We start from the raw sequence: 19,733 nt of genomic DNA, 5'->3' as shown, positions 1-19,733 counted from the left end.
AACAGGAATTCTGAAGTGGTTTATGCTGAACTGGAAATTTCAGAGAATTAAATCATTTGAATAATTTGAAACACGATGACTCACCGCTGAAAATGAATTTGTGGCCTTTTCGGTTTGTCAAAACTGTGTATTTAAATAACTGAAATATGTTGGATGCAAAAAGTGTAACAAAACATAGAAGAAATTAAATTAATCCAGGTATCAATGGGTTAAAATAAAAACTCAGCTGAAGTTGGAGGAAAGAGCCTGTTTATTTGAGCATCTGTATATAGAGTAGCTGGTGTATGTGCAGGAAGGGGCAGTGGAAGTGGATTGTTCTCTTAACAATAGCATTAGTCCTTTGCTCCATCCTGAGGGGATTTAGCATTAAATTTTTCTTTGAGTCTCGTCCACATTCCCTTTTTCATCTCTTCCATCTGTTTTAGACTGTCTGTCATCAGAAAAAAGAATGTTATTTACCATTATTTATAAAAGCCCATTCGCAAACTTTTTCTACAAAACTACACAAATAAATAAGTAAAACATATAATAATAGGTATAGGAGACGGTGTATCTTTTTTAAAGCTTGGATAATGTCAGCATCAGTGGAGGCTCATACAGTACCCCAACAGGTTTTATGTCGGGAAAACACTTATTTGCAGTAGTTTAAATACACTAGGATACTTTTTTTTGGAGTGGAGGGTGGTAAGCCAAAAAAAAAGATGGGACAAAAATTTAAAAAGTCAATTTAATTCTGTAATAGGTTTCAGTTCTGTAGGGCTGATCCCAACTCATTGGAAACACTTACTTGAGTGTAGCAAGGCATGTACAAAAATGGGGTTTGTTGAAATCTTCCGTGTCAGCAGGTTTTGCACATGCCTAGTGTCCTTTAAGAAGGAATTTCCATTGAGTTCAAATTAGGGCGGCTGAGCCTAGAAGTGGAGACATGCTAGTGTCCTCTCTATTCAGGGGCCACCATTGGCTGATAATACTAGGAGGTGGGGTTACAGTGCCAACAAGAGAGAGGAGGAAGAACCATTCTTGGAAGTAACACGGAAAGAGCAGAGCCGCCCCTGCCAAGTGTATAATATTTATTTTTTTTCTCATCCGATAGCCCTAGTGCCAAAGGGCTAATTAAGCAAGTGAATTTACATATATTATATCTATCCAGGGAAGCCCGGTGGTGACAAAGGGAGAGGAACATTTATTACACAGAGCACTGTGCTGCCAGTCACTAATAGTTTTAATAACTCCTATTGCACATATCCTTATTTATATCTTATTTAAAGTGCTCAGTCACTGTACAGCTGAAACCTGAGGCAATCATGCTGTGGCTAGTTAAAAAGGTGTAAAGCAATAATAATTGTTGATTCTAGTAACCATGTCAGCTACTTCTTGCTCCTTATTACCACTGCAGATGAATTATATTGCCAACTGCAAATGTAAAAAGTAGTCTATCCGTGTTCTCTTGTTTTAATCCTTGCACACTGTGTGTTGAGTGCTAATAGTGAGTCCGGAGTAGCAGATATGGTTGCCAACAATGAGTCAGGAGTAGCTGACATGGTTGGAGTCTATCAGTACCCTGCTGCTTTAACCATATCCAGAATGTGTGTTGAAAGCTTATAGAGTAGCTTTACTATTTTTCATAATAGCAGCCATATTTAATAGAAAGCAAAAGTTATTAAAAGCACTACTTAAGATGAGATCATGCAAGGGAGAGCTGAGAGGTGGCTATGAAGACAGGAAGAGAGAGAGCTAAAGCATTATACAGAGACATGCACTGTGTGGGAATCTCTGTATTGCAGCTCTATGTGATCCATCGCAGTGACCCTGGCTGTGTGGGATAGTTATGTTATCTCCTTACTGTGTCAGCTCTGTGTGTTTTTTCTCTGTATTTTATACAGCTCTACCTGTTGTATGGGTATCTATGTAGGCTACCCAGCTCTGTGTATGCCTAGCTCTGTGTATTATATACCTATTTTTTTTTTTAGCTCTGCTTGTGGTATGGTTATCTCTGTATTGTACTCAGCTCTATGTATTTTATAGATATCTTAATGCTGTATCCAGCTTGTTTTATTGTATGAACATATCTTTATTGTGCTCACCTCTCTGTACTGTATAGGGAGAGGTAAAATTCTAGCGGAGGAATTTGGTGCCCTACTATCTTAAAGCTTTACCAGCCGCTGCTGGTCAGCATTATCAAATAACACAGAGAACTCAGCAAGCTATACTTGATGTAATGTAAAGAAAAAACAATGGTTGCACGCCACCATGTGTGTACCATTGTCCCCACCTGTGTCTCACACCTCCAGCATTTGTTGGTCGATCATTGGGGCCATATTTTTTGTATTGTATCCGGTACTAAGTACCAGCGGTACAGAGGTTCAATGTTCGTGCATATTTTTTAAAATACTGAGAACATTCAGTGTGTTTCAGTTATATGAGTTGTTGGTCGTCTGCTCCCAAGCGGTCTCCAGTTTTTTGGGTTTTTTTTATCATCCCAAAAACCCTTTCAAGAGGTTATTTAGCTTTGACTCAATCACGATTTTCTTCAAAATAATGATGAGTGGAAATGATTGGTAAACTGGTTGTAGGCATATCAGAGCTCCTATTAGCCTATCCATAAGCTCTGTTCACAGTTCAGTGATATTTCAATATACTGACCGTAAGGAGGGGAGAGAAGTGCACAGACACAAGCTGGATAGGCTTTGGATGGCAAGGGGCAGTCTAATACCTGTTATTTTTACAAATCAATTCAGTGACAGGGCAGTCTGCGCCAAAACCTATGCAATTGAAATTGTTATACATGCTTAGAGAGACCCTTTAATAAAAACGTTCTATTTGGCAACCAAAATTTTATTATTTCATGTTGTTTATACATGTGAATGTGATATGTATGGAATACTTTTGTTGACCCCTTAAGGACTAAGCCAAATGTACACGTTGTGAACAAAACAAAACGTAAACAAAACCTGGCATTTGCGCTATATGTCTGTCCAACCGTAATTCACCTCTTTCATATTAAATGCACCTCCCCTTATTATAAATCATTTTATTCAGGGGAAATGGGGCTTTCATTTAATATCAAATATTTAGCTATGAAACATATTTTAATATGAAAAAAATGAGAGAAAATAAGATGTATTTTTATTTTTTTAGTTCTACATGACATTTTAACTGTCAATGTCATAATACTGTTTGCTTTTACTGCAATAAAATACACATATTTGTATTCAGCAAAGTCTCATGTGTAAAACAGTACCCCCTATGTACAGGTTTTATAGTGTTTTAGGAAGTTACAGGGTCAAATAGAGCACGTTACATTTGAAATTTAAATTCGACAGATTGGTTACGTTGCCTTTGAGACTGTATAGTAGCCCAGTAATTAAATTTACACCCATAATGGCATACCATTTGCAATAGTAGACAGCCCAAGGTATTGCAAATGGGGTATGTCCAGTCTTTTTTAGTAGCCATTTGGTCACAAACACTGGCCAAATTAGCATTAGTATTTGTTTGAGTGTGAAAAATGCAAAACACGCCAATTTTGGCCAGTGTTTGTGACTAAGTGGCTACTAAAAAAGACTGGACATACCCCATTTGCAATACCTTGGGTTGTCTACTATTGCAAATGGTATGCCATCATAGGGGTAATTTTCATTCTTGGGCTACCATAGGGTCTCAAAGGCAACGTAACCAATCTGGCGAATTCTAATGTGAACAAAATGAAACACAAGCCTTATATTTGACGCTGTAACTTTTGAAAACACCATAAAACCTGTACATGAGGGGTACTGTTGTACTCAGGAGACTTCGCTGAACACAAATATTTATGTTTCAAAACAGTAAAAAGTATCACAGCAATAATATTGTCTGTGTAAGTGCTGTTTGTGCGTGAAAAATGCAAAAAACTTCACTTTTACTGGCGATATCATCGTTGTAATACATTTTACTGTTTTGAAACACTAATATTTGTGTTCAGCGAAGTCTCTTGGAAAGTTATAGGGTTAAATATAGTGCTAGCAAATTAAATTCCCTATACTTTCGGCATGGGTTGTCAGCCAGGTCCCGCTAATTGTAATTAATTAAGATAACTAATTATGTAAAAATATTACATAAATATATATGTAGAATTAATATATATTATATATAGTGATAATGATCTAAGTATATATATATATATATATATATATATATATATATATATATATATATATATTTTTTTTTTACACTTATTTAATTTATTTTATTTTATTTCCAGCCAGCAGGGGTACTAACTGTCAATGCACCAGGCAGCTAACCCAGCCATGTGATAGTGAGGTCCTCGCAAGGACCTCACTCTCACATGGCCGGGGGGTAGGGGGCTGCAGGACGTCGGATGTGCCGCGGGGGACTCCCTGGAAGTCCCCCCAACCGCGATAAGTAAAAAAAAACTGAGGGTGTACTATTACGACCTGCGGCGTTTAGAGCAGCTTAGAATAAGGCGTAATAGTACACCCTCCGGTTTTAAGGGGTTAAATGTAGTATTGTAAATATTTAGGATCAGGATCAACAGCAAAAAACATATGTGAGGAAGGCTGAACTTGATGGACGCAAGTCTCTTTTCAGCTATGTAACTATGTAACTATGATTAAAGGAACACTCCATTAAAAAAATATTAATTTTTTTTTTATTCTTTCCTTTTTTAACAATTTCATAGATATACCTCCAAAGAAAACATGTACGTGTTTGTGATGCACGTTTTCTTTGGGGATATACAAAAGTAGCTTGAAAAAGCTACAGACCTGCTGCTCTGCAAACCCACAGACCTGCAAGTCCTCCCTCTTTCTCAACGAGAAGCCTATGTGTTCGCGATTTTTATGCTTCTCAATGAGCTATAATGCTGCTCCTGGCAGCCTGGCATTAGCCCAGTGTGTCTGCGACTTCTGTTAGCCCTCTTGAGCTTACAGATACAAAATAAAACCTAATGTCCCTAATTATAAAAGTGCCAATTGCTATTGAAATCTGAACTTTTATAGATGGTCACAAATATGAAAGACTCCAGACACAAAGCATTTCAACAAGCTGTGTGTCTGGAGTATTTCTTTAACCCTTTAAAGGACCAAACTTCTGGAATAAAAGGGAAACATGACATGTCACACATGTCATGTGTCCTTAAGGGGTTTAAGGGATACTGTAGTGCCAGGAACACAAAGCTGTATTCCTGGCACTACCGATCCATCAGCCTCTCCCCTCCCTCGCACCCCCCACCACTCCCCCGGTAAATAAAGGGTTAAAAACTTTTCTAGTCGTAGCTCCACATCCTCCTCCTTCCCACGATGAGCGGGGTCTAATGCGCACATTAGGCTTCCCCATAGGAAAGCACTGAATCAATTTATGTGGAAAAATCTGACACTGGAGGTCCTCATGCAGAGCGTGAGGACGTCCAGCGTCAGATAATGAACCAAAAGTCAGTTACGATTGCGGAAGCGCCCCCAGTGGCTGTCTGGTAGACAGCCAATGAGGGCAGACTTCGTGCTGCAATGTAAACATTGCAGTTTCTCTGGAACTGCATTGTTTACATTGCAGCACTAGGTGCAAAAGGGACACAGCACCCAGACGAGTTCAATGAGCTGAAGTGGTCTGGGTGCCTACAGTGTCCCTTAAAGCATCTTGATTTATGAAAGTGCCACTATAACAATATAAAAGAAATTCCCAAATTATTATTACAATTCAGGTTGCATAATTTCTTTTTTTAACCACAATAGTTTTGCAAACTTAAAAAACTGCATCAAGATTAACCAACTAATGTATGATTTATATTTAATAAAAGCTCTGTCAAGTTCTAGACATATTTTGGTGGCATCGCAGCTAGGTATGCAGTGACCAGGAGTTGCAAGAGTAGCTCCTTTGCGGGTGACACCATCTCTATCTGGGAGGTTTCTTCAGCTCCTGGCGCTTCATGTGCCAGGAGCTCATGTCAATGCTGTATTCTCGTGAATGCATGAGTACAACACTGATATCTAGAAAGGATCCCGCAAGACTGCAGGAGCAACCATAGTTTTTATCTTGCATTAGCGAGACAAGGCCTTAACGCCACACCAGTTACTAGTGACAGCTGGGGGAACTGACAAAACGGCGAAGAAAAGTACATAAGACAAAGTAGTCCCTACAAAATATTTAAAAATATGCCTAAACAGTCTTACCTGTGGCCAGCACCATACGATATTCCTCGGCTGTGACCTCTGTAAAGCTTGTATCTTGAATCCGTGGGTACTTAGAGAGAAGTTGAAAACTTAATATGGCAGCTCTTGTTACAATGCAATATGTTGAAAAACAAATATATTGAGGCATGGAGGCCTTTATGTGGCTTTAAACAACATGAAAGCTCCATCTGGTGGCTATTGGTGTGAAAAAGTTGCAGGTTTGTTTCTCATATTTTGGAATTACTGATTTAATGTTGCATTTATCATGCTTAATTTACTGTAATCTTGAAACTAAATGTGAAACAAAGAGCTATCAAAAGTGCAATCCTACACAGTACATGTTATTGTGTGTATACACAGGTTTGCTGAATGGCTTTATTGATTTAGCTGAATAATGGAGGCAAAGGTTAATTCAGGGTGTAATGATTTCTGTTAGTATAGAAATAGCAAAGATGTTGAGAGTAAGCATTATTTGTTAGGAGGTGGAAGGCTAGGAGATGAATGCTCAGTCTCAATCATAAAAGTGTATAGAAAAACAGAAATATATAAGATGGTATCAACCACGGACAAATTCTTCCTTCCTATAATTACGGTACATATCATTACACACTCAATGTAAACACCACAAAACTGAATATAAGATTAAGAATGTACAAAAGCAGAAAAACCATATATGGTACATCGGATCCTACATGAGACAAAAATACATATACAATACATTCATATACAATACAAATAAAATCAAAATCTAGTAGAAAATCTATAGCATTTATTAAGCTGAGACAGATATGCAAAAGCACACCCAAGTCAAACAAATTCAACATGACATCTAACATTGCTGCTACGTGCATGTATCTCCAGTAGTGAATGTGCAATGCTCATCTAGAGGCAAACCTCACTACATATGTAGCAGTTCACTACAGCTGCATGAAGTTCTGTGAGGGTTAAAGGAACACTGCATGTTTTTTCAATTTTAGATGGTGTCTTCCAAAATATATGTTATTTATCCCCTCCTAGAAGGGACTGCCTTCTTGCAACAAATCTGCTCTGCCCAGCCAAACCAAGTGCTTCTCATTGGAAAATAGGGCAATTGCACAGCTATTGCTGGCATCTCCTCATAGAAAAGCTCAAAACCAATGATTCTTTAGGACAGTTGTTCCCAAACTTTTTTCACTTGAGTACCTCTTGGCATCCAATTCCCATAAATTGTATACCTCCTATTAACAAAATGTTTGTAATTAATATAGCTGCATTTATTTCAAATTTATACGTTTTTCTCTACCCTAGGCTCTACCTGCTTCTCCTCTACCCCAGGCTCTCCCAGTTTATCCTCTGACTCAGGCTCTCCCTGTTTCTCTTCTGCCCTAGGCTCCCTCTGCTACTCCTCTGCCCCAGACACACACACTGTCACACATGCAGATACACAAACAAACACAGACACACATATAGATACAGATACACAGATGCAAACACTGACACACATGCATACACACACACACACACACACACACTGACATACAGACACACAGATACACAAACATACAGATAAAAACACTGACATACATACACAGACACAAAAACATACATAGATACATACCCTAACACACATACAGATACAGACACAAAACACTGACACACATGCAGATATACAGACACACAGACACACATACAGGTACACAGATACATACCCTGACACAAAGATACATACTCTGATACACATGCAGACACACACATACAGACACTGACACACAGATACATACTCTGACACACAGGCATACCGATACAGACACTGGCACACATGCAGATAAAGACATACAAATACAATGTATCTGTGTGCAGTGGCGTACATACCGCGGTCACTCCAGGGGGCCCGACCGCCCTGCGGACCCCTGCGACCGGGTACGAGCCGCCATGTTTTGCGGCCACGGCAGTTTGCCGTTCAAGAGGTCCATCGGGTGGCCCATGCTGTTAGGGCCGCCCGATGGAGATGGATTTCCAGCAAACTCAGACAGTAAACGGTGCAAATTTCAATTAAAACTGGACAAATAGAGGTGTTCTAAATCTGTTGACTGGTATTTGAGTACTAGAGTGTTAAGGTCAGCTCAGAAAAAAATGCATCTCTGTTGCCCTTCTAGTCTTTAAATTATACATATCTTATTGAAGTATAATTTTATATACACCGTAATCCTCAAATCATCTCTATTCACTTAGAGTATAGCTTTGTACTATAAATTATGTACATCAGAAAAGAATAATCAAACGGTAAGAAATGAGCTACAGAAGCAACTATATCAAAGACATGCATATCTTGTCAAAATAGTTTAAAAAGAGTGATGTACAGGGACAGTACTCCTGTAACCTGTGCATTTATTTGACAGTAGTTAAGGACAAGGTCACCCATTTATACTTGGGGGGGGGGGGGGGGGGGGGGAGGAGGACAAAAGACATTTAGAATACATCAGAGGAATGGGTTATTTATAGAAAGACAAATAAAGATTTTGAATGTTCTGTATTACATTATGTTGCTCTGTGTCATCTGCAAACATGATTTTAAATGCACTTTGAATTTTTTTAATAATCACATTAATCCTGAAAAAAAGGCCCACAGATGCTCCAATTACCACTTTTGTCCAACCTGAAAATGATTCATTAACTACTTATTGTACTTTATCTTTAAGTCAATTTTCAATTTGCGATCAAGAATTTTCACCTAAAATAAACAATTTTTTTGCTCACAGTAACCTTTTTGTTTGGAACCGCATCAAACACATTAGTATATCACATATTTAGAAACACTTATCTATACTTCTATACAGAATGCAATTAAAGTGGCACTGTTACTTGTGAAGTCTTTACATTTGTTGTGCTATGTCCACTTGTACCGTGGTGCCCAGAAGAGGGAGCAGTGACAAGTACAGTTTCCACACACCCATTCCTCTTCAGCTATGACCCTTAATCTTCCAGGTGTCAGAGTACAACACTGGGATCTAGGGCAGATCCCCCCAAGACTGTGGGACCTTACATATATATTCTTGCGGGTGCATAATAAGACATTACAGATGGCACCTATTGCAAATTGCAAGCAAAGATGCATGGCTCCATCAGCCATCCCAAAAAATGGCAGGATTTGGAAGCACGACCCACTGCCACATTTTGCCAGAAATGTGGATCCTACAGGAGACAAAAATAAGGTTTTACAGGAGGCAAATTTCTACAACTGTATCTCTCATAACAGGCTATTCAGGTCCAGTTCATGTAAAACAAGAATCCTGGAAGAACAGTAATTATTTTACTACTATAGCAAGTTCCCTTAGTAAATACACTTAAATAAATACCAACTGGCCCTGGGATTTCAGTTGTTGGAATGCCTGTTCACACTCTGGGGCCCAGACTACTATTTTAGGGAGATTTTTGCAGGTTAGATCGGTGAGTGGTTTGGCCAGGGTGCTGTAATCGGGCACAAATTTACGGTAGTACACTGCGGTACCTAGAAAGGCTAGGACTTGGGTTTTAGTACGTGGGAACCCAGTTGGCCACTTGGCTACTACCTCTATCTTGGCGGGTTTAGGTTTTTGTTGGCCGCTTCCTACTCAGTGTCCCAGGTATTGGACCTCCGCCATTCCTATATGGCACTTACTGGGCTTAAGGGTTAACCCTGCCTCCCGAATACGGTCTAGTACGGCTCCTATGTGGGTCAAATGTTCGTCCAGGAGTGGCTGAAAATAGCTATATCGTCTAAGTAGGCGCAAGCGTACTCCTGGAACCCATCTAATAGCCGATCCACCATCCTCTGAAAGGTAGCCGGAGTGTTTTTCATCCCGAATGGCATGACCTTAAACTGGTACAGGCCAAACAGGGTGACAAAGCCTGGAGGTTGGTATGCACCGACTGAGTCAAAGCCTCCAGGTGCTCCCTAAACTCTAGCACGTATGGGAAATAGGGATACCGTTAGAGGCTACTCCTCCCACCCAGTGTTCCCTAATGAGATCCAAGGGGCTCCTCCCGAACAATAATTTGAAAGGGGAGAACCCGGTGGACTCTTGGGGAACCTCCCTATAAGCAAATAGTAAGTGGGGTAAAAACCATTTCCAGTCCCTTTGAGTGTCTATGAACGTACGGATCATCTATTTAAGTGTCCCGTAAAATCGCTCACAGAGACCGTTGGACTGGGGGTGGTAAGCGGAGTTTAGGATAGGTTTTATCCCACATACCTTCGAGGGTTGGTAGGTGACCTCTGCAGTAAACTGGGTGCCCCTATCCAAAATAATCTCCTGGGGAAATCCCATGCGGGAGAAGATTCGCATTAGGGCATCCGCTATGGGCATCTCTGCATGTACATTGGTCAGCGCCACCGCGTCTGGATATCTAGTGGTGTAGTCCACTACGGTCAAGATGTACTTCTTGCCGGAGGGACTAGGCTTAGCTAGGGGTCCTATTAAATCAATGGCCACCCTACTAAAGGGCTCTTCAATTATGGGTAGGGTACAGAGTTTTGCTTTATAGCGGTCCCCTCGCTTCCCTACACTATTGTCTAATGAGATACCTGGCCAGAAGAAGTTCTGTGTCAGCCGATGTTTAGTTCGGCTGATCCCTAAATGCCCTGATAACGGTATATCACGTGCAATGCGCAGCAAGTCCTGTCTATATTTGCGGGGTATTAACTGTTTAGTGGGCATGGGGATGGACCCAACTATTACTTTCTCTGCGTAGTGGTATAGTAAACCTTTGTCCCAGGCATATCTCTCTCCCTCCAGACCACCTTGGTCCTTGTCTATTCTATCCTTATACACCTGCAGGGAGGGATCTAGGGCTACCTCTCTGCCAAATTCTAAGGGTGCATCCCAGGGAAGAACAGCGGGGTTGTGGGGCAGATTGCTTACCCGAGCCTCAGAGTGATTGGATGGAGCCATGGTGCGGGCCTGCTGCCGGGTAATAACAGGGTAGGCTTCCTGGATGGTGGGTTGAGGGACAAAAGCGGAAGTGAGCCCCTCAAGTCGTTGCCAAAAATAACATCAGCTGGCAAATCCTCCATGATCCCCACCTCCACAGTCCCATGCCCCGCTCCCCAATCAAAATGTACCTTGGCAGTGGGGACTTTGTCAATTGCTCCCCCTGCCACTCGTTTGGACACACAGTCTCCAGTGATAGCGTCCTTTGGAACAAGATGATTCCGGACCAAAGTCAAGGTGGCCCCAGAGTCACGTAACCCCTGTACACTCTTCCCCTCCATGTGTACCACCTGGCGGTGCCCCTGTCGGTTATCCGAGGCGGCTTGTATGGGGTTGACCTCGTGTAGGGCCCCCAGTGGCTCTTCTACCAGTGTAGCCATAGTGTGCGGGACAGAAGATTCCCTCTGGTACTAATGTACCGCAGCTCTGCTACTGGGGGGGTGGGCCTTGGTTATGCCAGTTTTGCTGATTTCTGTTCCGTGGGCAGTCCTTTTGAGTATATGCCCCTGCTGGTTGCAGGTGTGGCAGCGGATCTGCGGCCGAGTATTGTACCTCGGAGGGGAATGGTTATTGCTTACCCCTGGTCATGGGTGTACCGAAGTGGTAACTGCTGGGAGAGGCGCTGCAGACCCGTATGCGGCTCGGTGCTTTGATCGTTGGCATTGCCTGGTGTCCTGGAATTCGCCAGCCAGTTTGGCTGCCTCTTGTAGCGTACAGGGTTTACGGTCTCGTAACCAATCTGCAGGCCTGTCGTCAGCCCGTTGAAGAACTGTTCCAATACGATTAACTGAAACAGATCTTCTAGGGTCGTGGCTTGTGTTGCTTCCAGCCATCCCTTGGCGGCTCGCTGTAATCGGTGAGCCCATTCCGTCTGAGAGACTTTCTCCTGTTTTTTTTAAGATCTCGAAATTTGACTCTGTATGCCTCTGAGGTGATGGCATAACGAGCTAAGATGGCTTGCTTGACCTTCGGATAGTCCCCACTGTCCTCGTCTGGGACTGCGCGGCACGCCTCTGCTGCGCGGCCAGATAATCTGCCGGCAAGCAGGGGTACCTGGTCTGCTGGGCTGATGTCATGCAGCTGGCACAGCCTTTCGAAGTCCTGCAGGTATTCGTCGATATCGCCTTCTGCTTCGGTGTAAGTCTTAAATGCTTGGTAGGGGATAATGGCTTTCCCCTGGAGAATGCTGGATGGAGCTGGGGACCCTTCCCTGGACCGCTGGTCTGCTTGTTGCCTGGCCATGAGGTATTCGTGCACATCTGCCATCAGTCTGTCCACAGTTTCTGTGGGTGGTGTTTCTGGATAAAATGCCAACCTACTCCTGAGCTCTTTTTTGAATTCCGTTTGCGCTCTATCCAGTGGAGGCACTGCATGAGTTGCTCTGTCTCCCTCCATGAGTTCGGCAATAAGGGCAGCTTTCGTCTTGTTGCTGGCTATTTTTCCCCTTGCCTCCAATAGTGCCTTTAATGTGGTTCGCTTCAATGTTGCATAGTTCGTCTCCATTCACCGTCCGTTTGTATAGGTTAACATATTCCCGAACTCCGGTTTTATCCGAATGGTTGTTTTACCAAACCGCTGCTTTTCTCTTCCTCGTTCGTATAAATAACTCCCGAACGCTGCTTTGCTGTGAGGTTTGAATCCCGTCGCTTGCCACCAATTGTAGCGGAGTAGTAGGTTAATCCACGATATCTCCGCTGGTAGTCAGGATACAGCATACAAAAAATACAGGTAGCGTAGTAATAATACCTTATTCCCAAGAACTAGACGACACATAGTTTGGGAGTCAACTGAGCTTTTATTCCAAGGTCACTGTATTTATACAAGTCCCCATGCAAGGGTTTTCCTTACTAACATTGCAGGGGTTTTACTCGAGTGGGCTTTGTAGGAAACGTAACTTTACAGACTATTTCCCATCATACATTGCTGTACTGGAGAGATGATGACGCACGGATACCCTGTTAATTACATTATCTCTCCGTACAGCAAAATACACCATTTAACATTAAATTCTATAAGTCATGTAATTTTACTCAGAATTAGCCGAATGACCCCTCATTGATTGGCTGGGATCTGAGCGCACCATCTGGCAAAATACCGCTCAGATCCATTCACTAGAATAACAAAACCATTTGAATGAAGGGTTCATTCATACGAACACACATTACAATATACAGTGGAAAATGGGCTGGTGAAACAGAAGCATTTGTGAGTTTTAGAGTTTGTCGAACGTTGTCTTATTTGCACGACTGAACAATTTAACTGAATTAACAAATTTAAACGAAAGACATGGAAGTCCAGTGGTGATCGTGCAGTTGAGTAGCCGATTTTAGTTCCAGGCACTCGACGACCAATCACCGCTGGGCTTTCGTGAGCAAAGATGGCCGCCGCCACGTGTTTGGTTTTACGAACGGCAGCCACCAGCAAAACCATTATCTGCAGTTACAATGTTGCTATTTTGTTAATGGAAGACACACGCCTCCCTTGTGTGGTCTCCCATTCGGTAGTTTTGTTCGTTTCACAAACTGTGGATTCTAATACTGTTCGTGAAACTACTATAGGAATGCTTGCGGTTTTCGTGCCGCTAGCATACGAATGCTTTTCACTTCAGACAAAAGAAAAGACAATAGCAAAATACGTATTCACCCAGTCCTTAGTGTCCCGAAGTGGCGAGGTTTGCCACACTCAGAAAATGACCTACAACAAACTACCAGTAGTATTGCAACATATAACAAAACTTGTGCATTGTCGTATGATGTGTGGCTTCTTTCTTTTTCTGTAAAACCCAAAAAAATTACTAAATAAATAATTTATAAAAAATAAAATGTGGAACATAATGTGTCAAACAAAATTAGCAAGATAGTGCCCTCCTTTCAAGTACCTTCTCTCTGTAGAAGTTGCTGTTTATCCTACTTAGGCTGTCAAACATATGATCACAACTCTCTGGATCCTGGACCTGTAGAAACAAATAAAAAAAAGTAACAAAACTCAGAGTAGAGAGGAAGAGAAAAATAGTTTGGCTAAAGATTCAAATGAGAGCGGCACGGTCATGCTGGACTTCCCTTTCCCCAATCGATTCCTCTTCTCTCCCTCTGTCAGGATCTGTTCTTAATTTCTTCCCATCTGCTCTCGTTTTCTTTAAAACATAAAACAAAGTAGGGACTACTTTGTCTTATGGAGGTTTCCTACGCCTGACCAGCGGAGGAGCAAAGTGTGCTTCGTTTCCGGTGTGATCAAAGCAATTTTCCCACAATTCTCCCCTTTGATCCGTGATCTCGCGATGCTTCCTGTCAGTATTCCCGAACGTCCGGTCATTTAGACAGAACGCCGGCGAAACTACCGCATTTCGTCCTAACAGAATAAGAACAGTTTGTTAATTTATGTTAGGATGCATTACGGGACTTTGTTCGTATCAGAATTTCATTAATATGAATGAAACTCCGATCCTATTCGTGCATCTTGCTGACGCTTAGTAGATAGCTCCCTGATACTGTGGGAATTGGGGAGTAATCTACCAAAAGCTGAAATACCTAATGTCTAGTAAATTAAAAGGACACAGAGCACTCTGGTTGGTCTCTAAATTTACCTGACACAGCACTCTGATTGGTTGGCTTGAAATCCAACCAGAGTGCTTTGTGTCATTTTAATTTTCCCACGTTGTGTAATTTAACTCATAACAACACTGATTGGTTGCTATCACACAACCAGAGAATTATGAGTCAAAAAACACAGCAAGGGAAAATTACAAAGAACTTTCCCACGCTATGTAAAAAGATACAGAGCCCACCAGAGTGATGTGACAGGTAAATTTAGAGACTTACCTGTCAGTCTCTTCATTTACCTGTCAGAGCACTCTGATTGGTTGGCTTAAACCAATACTCTATGTGACTTTTAAAAAAAATCTTTAAACAAGGTATTTATAGGTAAATCCTGTATAAAATAAACAGATAAAACAACATAGTGTAAAGGTAGTGCAAAGAAGGTGAGGTCAATTAGAGAACTCACACTTTCCAGAGCCCTTTAGAAGTTGGATCTGAACTGTAAAAGCATTTCATCCACACAAAAGGATACTGGATAGCCCGAAAATGTAACAGCTCCTCTGGATTGCCACAATCTTGTTCACCAGCCACAGAAGTCAGGAATCAACCAATAAAGGTATGCAAGTCTTTATTTAAATAGAATTTATTAAATCCAAAAGCTAAAGATAAATACAAGCACAACGTGTTTCAACCTATATAAGGTGCAGTATACTCATAACAGGCACAAGTACTAGTATATATATCTGTTTTAACAAGATTAATAAACCACACGTGTTAATTAGTATGTACACTCCCATCAATCTAAAGATAAAAACGAAAGTTCTCCCTTATTTAGTATCTCATTGGCTAACCCTCGTTCTAAAAATTGTGTACATATGTTTTATTCATTTTTTTATAGGTATTTATATCTTGTAGTTGATGTTTGATTCTCCCCGAGAATGTATTTGCGGATGCTATGTTAGATTCTAAAAGATCCCCTCTGCTAAAAAAAATTGCAAACAAAGCTTCCTCATAAACCGATTAATATCAATGTAAGCTTCATATTTATTATGGGGCAAATTTAATACCTTTGGTTAAAACTTTTGTTTGTGTAGGAGATAAAGTTTTTTTGAGGATTTTTGTTTTTATCTTCAGAACACCCCAGAATCCCAGTTATTTATATCTTAGCCAAAATACATAAGGACCCGATTAATCCTCCAGGACGTCCCATTGTATCGGGTATTGATTCTGTTTTATCTCCCCTATCACAGTATATAGATACACATTTACAATCTTTAGTGGCCGTCTTATTTGCAAGATTCTATGAGTCTTTAAATACTTTGAAAGATTTTAAAATGGGACGATGACTTTCTTTTAATCACATGTGATGTCACAAGCCTCTATACGATCATAGAACATCAGAAAGGCTGTGAAGCAGTTGAATTTTATTTAAAACAATCTAATAAATTCTTAGACACAAATTTTGTTTATTTTAGATGGTATTAGAATGATTTTAACCCCTTAAGACCGCAGGACGTACTATGCCGTCCTTATTTTGGTGGCTCTAAAAGCCGCAGGACGGCATAGTACGTCCTGCGATCTTATGTACTTACCCGGTCGCCGGCGATCCCACGCCGGCGATCGCGGTATGGGGGACTTACCTGGGAGCCCAGGGAGTCCCCCTGCGTCCTCTTCAGCTGCCCAGGGCCATGTGATCGCGAGGTCCTTGCGAGGACCCCGCGATCACATGGACGGCATAGCCGTCCAAGGCATTGCCAGCAGGGGGAGTGCCTGTAATGACAGGTACTCCCCCTGCTGTCTGAAAAAAAATAAAAATGTTAAAACAGTGTAAAAATAAATTATATATACTTAGATCATATATATATTTATTATATATATGATCTAAGTATATATATATATATACACACATATACACACACACATAAATATGCATACACTGTCTACGTGTATTTTAATATTAATATATACATAATTATATATATATATATATATTAATATCAAAATACACGTACAATGATATTTATTAAATATATATATAATTTTCATTATATATATATTTATATATAATAAAAAATAAATAAATATATAAATACGTTAAAAAAATAAATAAAAAAATAATAAAAAAAAAAATAGATAAAAAATATATAAACATGCGTAATTTCGTTCTAACTGTATTTTAAAATTAATATATATATATATTGATATAAAAATACATGTAGAACGAAATAATATATATATCTATATACATAAGTATATACGTATATATCACTATGTATATACCTATATATAAATAAAAATAATAAAAAAAATTATATACATATATATATACACACATATATATATATATACACACATATATAATAATTCTACGCATATATTTATGTAATAATTTTACATAATTAGGTCATTTTATTAATTACAATTTGCAGGACCTGCCTGCCAACCCAGGCCAAAAGTTCAGGGAATTACATTGTCTAGCACTATATTTAACTCTGTAACTTTCCAAGACACCATGAAACCTGTACATGGGGGGGTACTGTTTTACTCGGAAGACTTCGCTGAACACAAATATTAGTGTTTCAAAACAGTAAAATATATTACAACGACGATATCGTCAGTGACAGTGACATTTTTTTGCATTTTTCACACATAAATGGCACTTACACTGACGATATAATTGTTGTGATACGTTTTACTGTTTTGAAACACTAATATTTGTGTTCAGCGAAGTCTCCTGAGTATAACAGTACCCCTCATGTACAGGTTTTATGGTGTTTTCAAAAGTTACAGAGTCAAATATAAGGTTTGCGTTTCAGTTTTTTCACATTAAAATTCGCCAGGTTGCCTTTGAGACCGTATGGTAGCCCAGGAATGAAAATTATCCCCATGATGGCATACCATTTGCAATAGTAGACAACCCAGGGTATTGCAAATAGGGTATGTTCAGTTTTTTTAGTAGCCACTTAGTCACAAACACTGGCCAAAATTTGCGTTCAAATTAGTTTTTTGCATTTTCAAATATTAACACTAACTTTGGCCAGTGTTTGTGACCAAGTGGCTACTAAAAAAGACTGGACATACTCAATTTACAATACCTTAGGTTGTCTACTTTTGCAAATGGTATGCCATCATGGGGGTAATTCTTATTTCTGGGCTACCATATGGTCTCAAAGGCAACGTAACCAATCTGGCGAATTTCAATGTAAAAAAACTGAAATATGTAACACGCTATATTTGACCCTGTAACTTCCCAAAACACCATAAAACCTGTACATAGGGGGTACTGTTTTACACGCGAGACATCGCTGAATACAAATATGTGTATTGTATTGCAGTAAAAGCAAACAGTATTATGACATTCACAGTTAGAATGTCACGTAGAACTAAAAATTTTTTAAAAAAATCTTATTTTCTCCCATTTTTTAAATATTTTTTTCATATTAAATTATGTTCCATACCTAAATATTTGATGTTAAACGAAAGCCCCGTTTCCCCTGAATAAAATGATATATAATAATGGGGGGTGCATTTAATATGAAAGAGGTGAATTATGGTTGGACAGACATATAGCGCAAATGCCAGGTTTTGTTTACGTTTTTTTGGATCACAACTTGTACATTTGGCTGCGGTCTTAAGGGGTTAACCAATAATTATTTTTAGTTTGAAGGTGATTTTTATCTACAAGTTAGAGGTAACGCAATGGGGACCAAGCTTGCTACAAGTTAGCCAAATCTTTTCATGGCCTATTGGGAAAATTGTTTTATTTATCAGGACCATGATTTTGGTGCAAACTTGGCCTTCTATAGAAGGTATATAGACAATATTTTTATTATATGGAAGGGATCTAGCGAATCTTTTTTATAAAATCGATTGAACCATAATGAATGGGGTATACATTTAACCAAAATGTTAGCAAAACAAATATCAATTTTCCAGACCTTGACATCTATATTCTTAATGAAAATTAAAAAAAAAACCTCGTACTTATTTTAAACAAGTAGATGTCAATATTTTTATTGAGATAGATAGCGGTCATCATTGCCTATGATTATCAAATACACCCAAAGGTGTTCAAACAAAGAGCGGGAGTGGGTACAGAAAGGAAAAAAGTGTGGGGGGGAGGGTAATGCATCTTTGGTACAAAACAGTACATTTATAATAAATTTATTATAACATCAGTGCACATTTTATATTTGTCACTGTAGCGTTCAAGAGTCGCCCTCACTAACTCGTCTTTGTCCATTTTTATGTAATAAAATTAAAAACGAACAAGATACTCCACCACCTCCCAATATATAGGGGGGGGGGGGGGAGCACTGGAGGCAACTTTGGGGTTAAATCAAGAATTCAACCCCTTGAGGTAAGAGCGGACAAGGGCCCTCCTGGCATAAATAACGTCATCTCCAAAGTTAGTTACATTATGCACTTGGCTACTTCACCTTTCTAAGCTCTCATTCATATGTGTGGGGCATTGCAAACAGTGAGTTTGTCATTTTGAAAGCTTACCAAAACAAAAAAAACCTTGAACAAAGTACTTTATAACTTGCTTGTCAAATTTTAGTTCAACTTAGCCCCGCCCCCTCACATCTGACCAATCACGCGTGCCCTGCAACCAAACACTGTGAATGACACATTCCCCAGCTCGATCGTGCCCAAAAGGCTGACCTGCGTGTTTTCGCCTTCCCGGAAAGCCTGGGCCACCCGTTGCCGTAAAAAGGCCCCCAGGTCTCTGCCCCCCCTGCTCTCATCAACCGGCCATTCTTCACAAAGCTTCAGAAAACGCCGGTAGCGTAAAGCCGCCATCTTCTCCCCGAGTGTCACCCTGACAGGTTCCACCAATCAGCAACCGGAGGGCGTGGCCTACTGGCAGCCAATGGGCCGTGGTGTTTGTGTTTATTAGCCCGTGAGCCGTCACATGGTGAGTGCGACACGGGCTCAGTATTAGAGTGCCTGAAGTGCTGTAAGTCATGGTGTAACCTATGCAATAACAGGTGGCTGACTGTTTTACAAATGCTACTATATCGATATTATTTAAATATATATATATAAATTAGATATTCAAATTTAAATACATATCCTTATGA

At 40.1% G+C, this 19,733-nt stretch overlaps 1 protein-coding gene across 1 annotated transcript; it reads right to left on the bottom strand.

Moving 5' to 3' along the window:
* Positions 1-232: 232 nt before the first annotated feature.
* Positions 233-19,499, bottom strand: LOC134590564 (ubiquinol-cytochrome-c reductase complex assembly factor 2). The gene is made up of 4 exons (XM_063444410.1): positions 19,315-19,499; positions 13,992-14,066; positions 6,165-6,234; positions 233-430 (listed from the first exon to the last, which is right to left on the bottom strand). The coding sequence occupies exons 1-4, from the start codon at positions 19,450-19,452 to the stop codon at positions 333-335; spliced, it is 381 nt and encodes a 126-aa protein (XP_063300480.1). The 5' UTR covers positions 19,453-19,499; the 3' UTR covers positions 233-332.
* Positions 19,500-19,733: the final 234 nt, after the last annotated feature.

The sequence above is a fragment of the Pelobates fuscus genome, chromosome 1 (genome assembly GCF_036172605.1).
Source record: "Pelobates fuscus isolate aPelFus1 chromosome 1, aPelFus1.pri, whole genome shotgun sequence".
Taxonomy (NCBI): domain Eukaryota; kingdom Metazoa; phylum Chordata; class Amphibia; order Anura; family Pelobatidae; genus Pelobates; species Pelobates fuscus.
The sequence above is the reverse complement of the archived record's forward strand: the minus strand, read 5'-3'. Positions and strand labels throughout refer to the sequence as shown.

Excerpts from the sequence above, each read along its gene's own strand:
- LOC134590564 (XM_063444410.1), bottom strand. The coding sequence starts at position 19,452 with ATGGCGGCTTTACGCTACCGGCGTTTTCTGAAGCTTTGTGAAGAATGG. Across the intron at positions 14,067-19,314 it reads GGGAAGGCGAAAACACGCAG|GTCCAGGATCCAGAGAGTTG; the intron begins GTCAGCCTTTTG and ends TTGTTTCTACAG. Across the intron at positions 6,235-13,991 it reads GCAACTTCTACAGAGAGAAG|TACCCACGGATTCAAGATAC; the intron begins GTACTTGAAAGG and ends CTTCTCTCTAAG.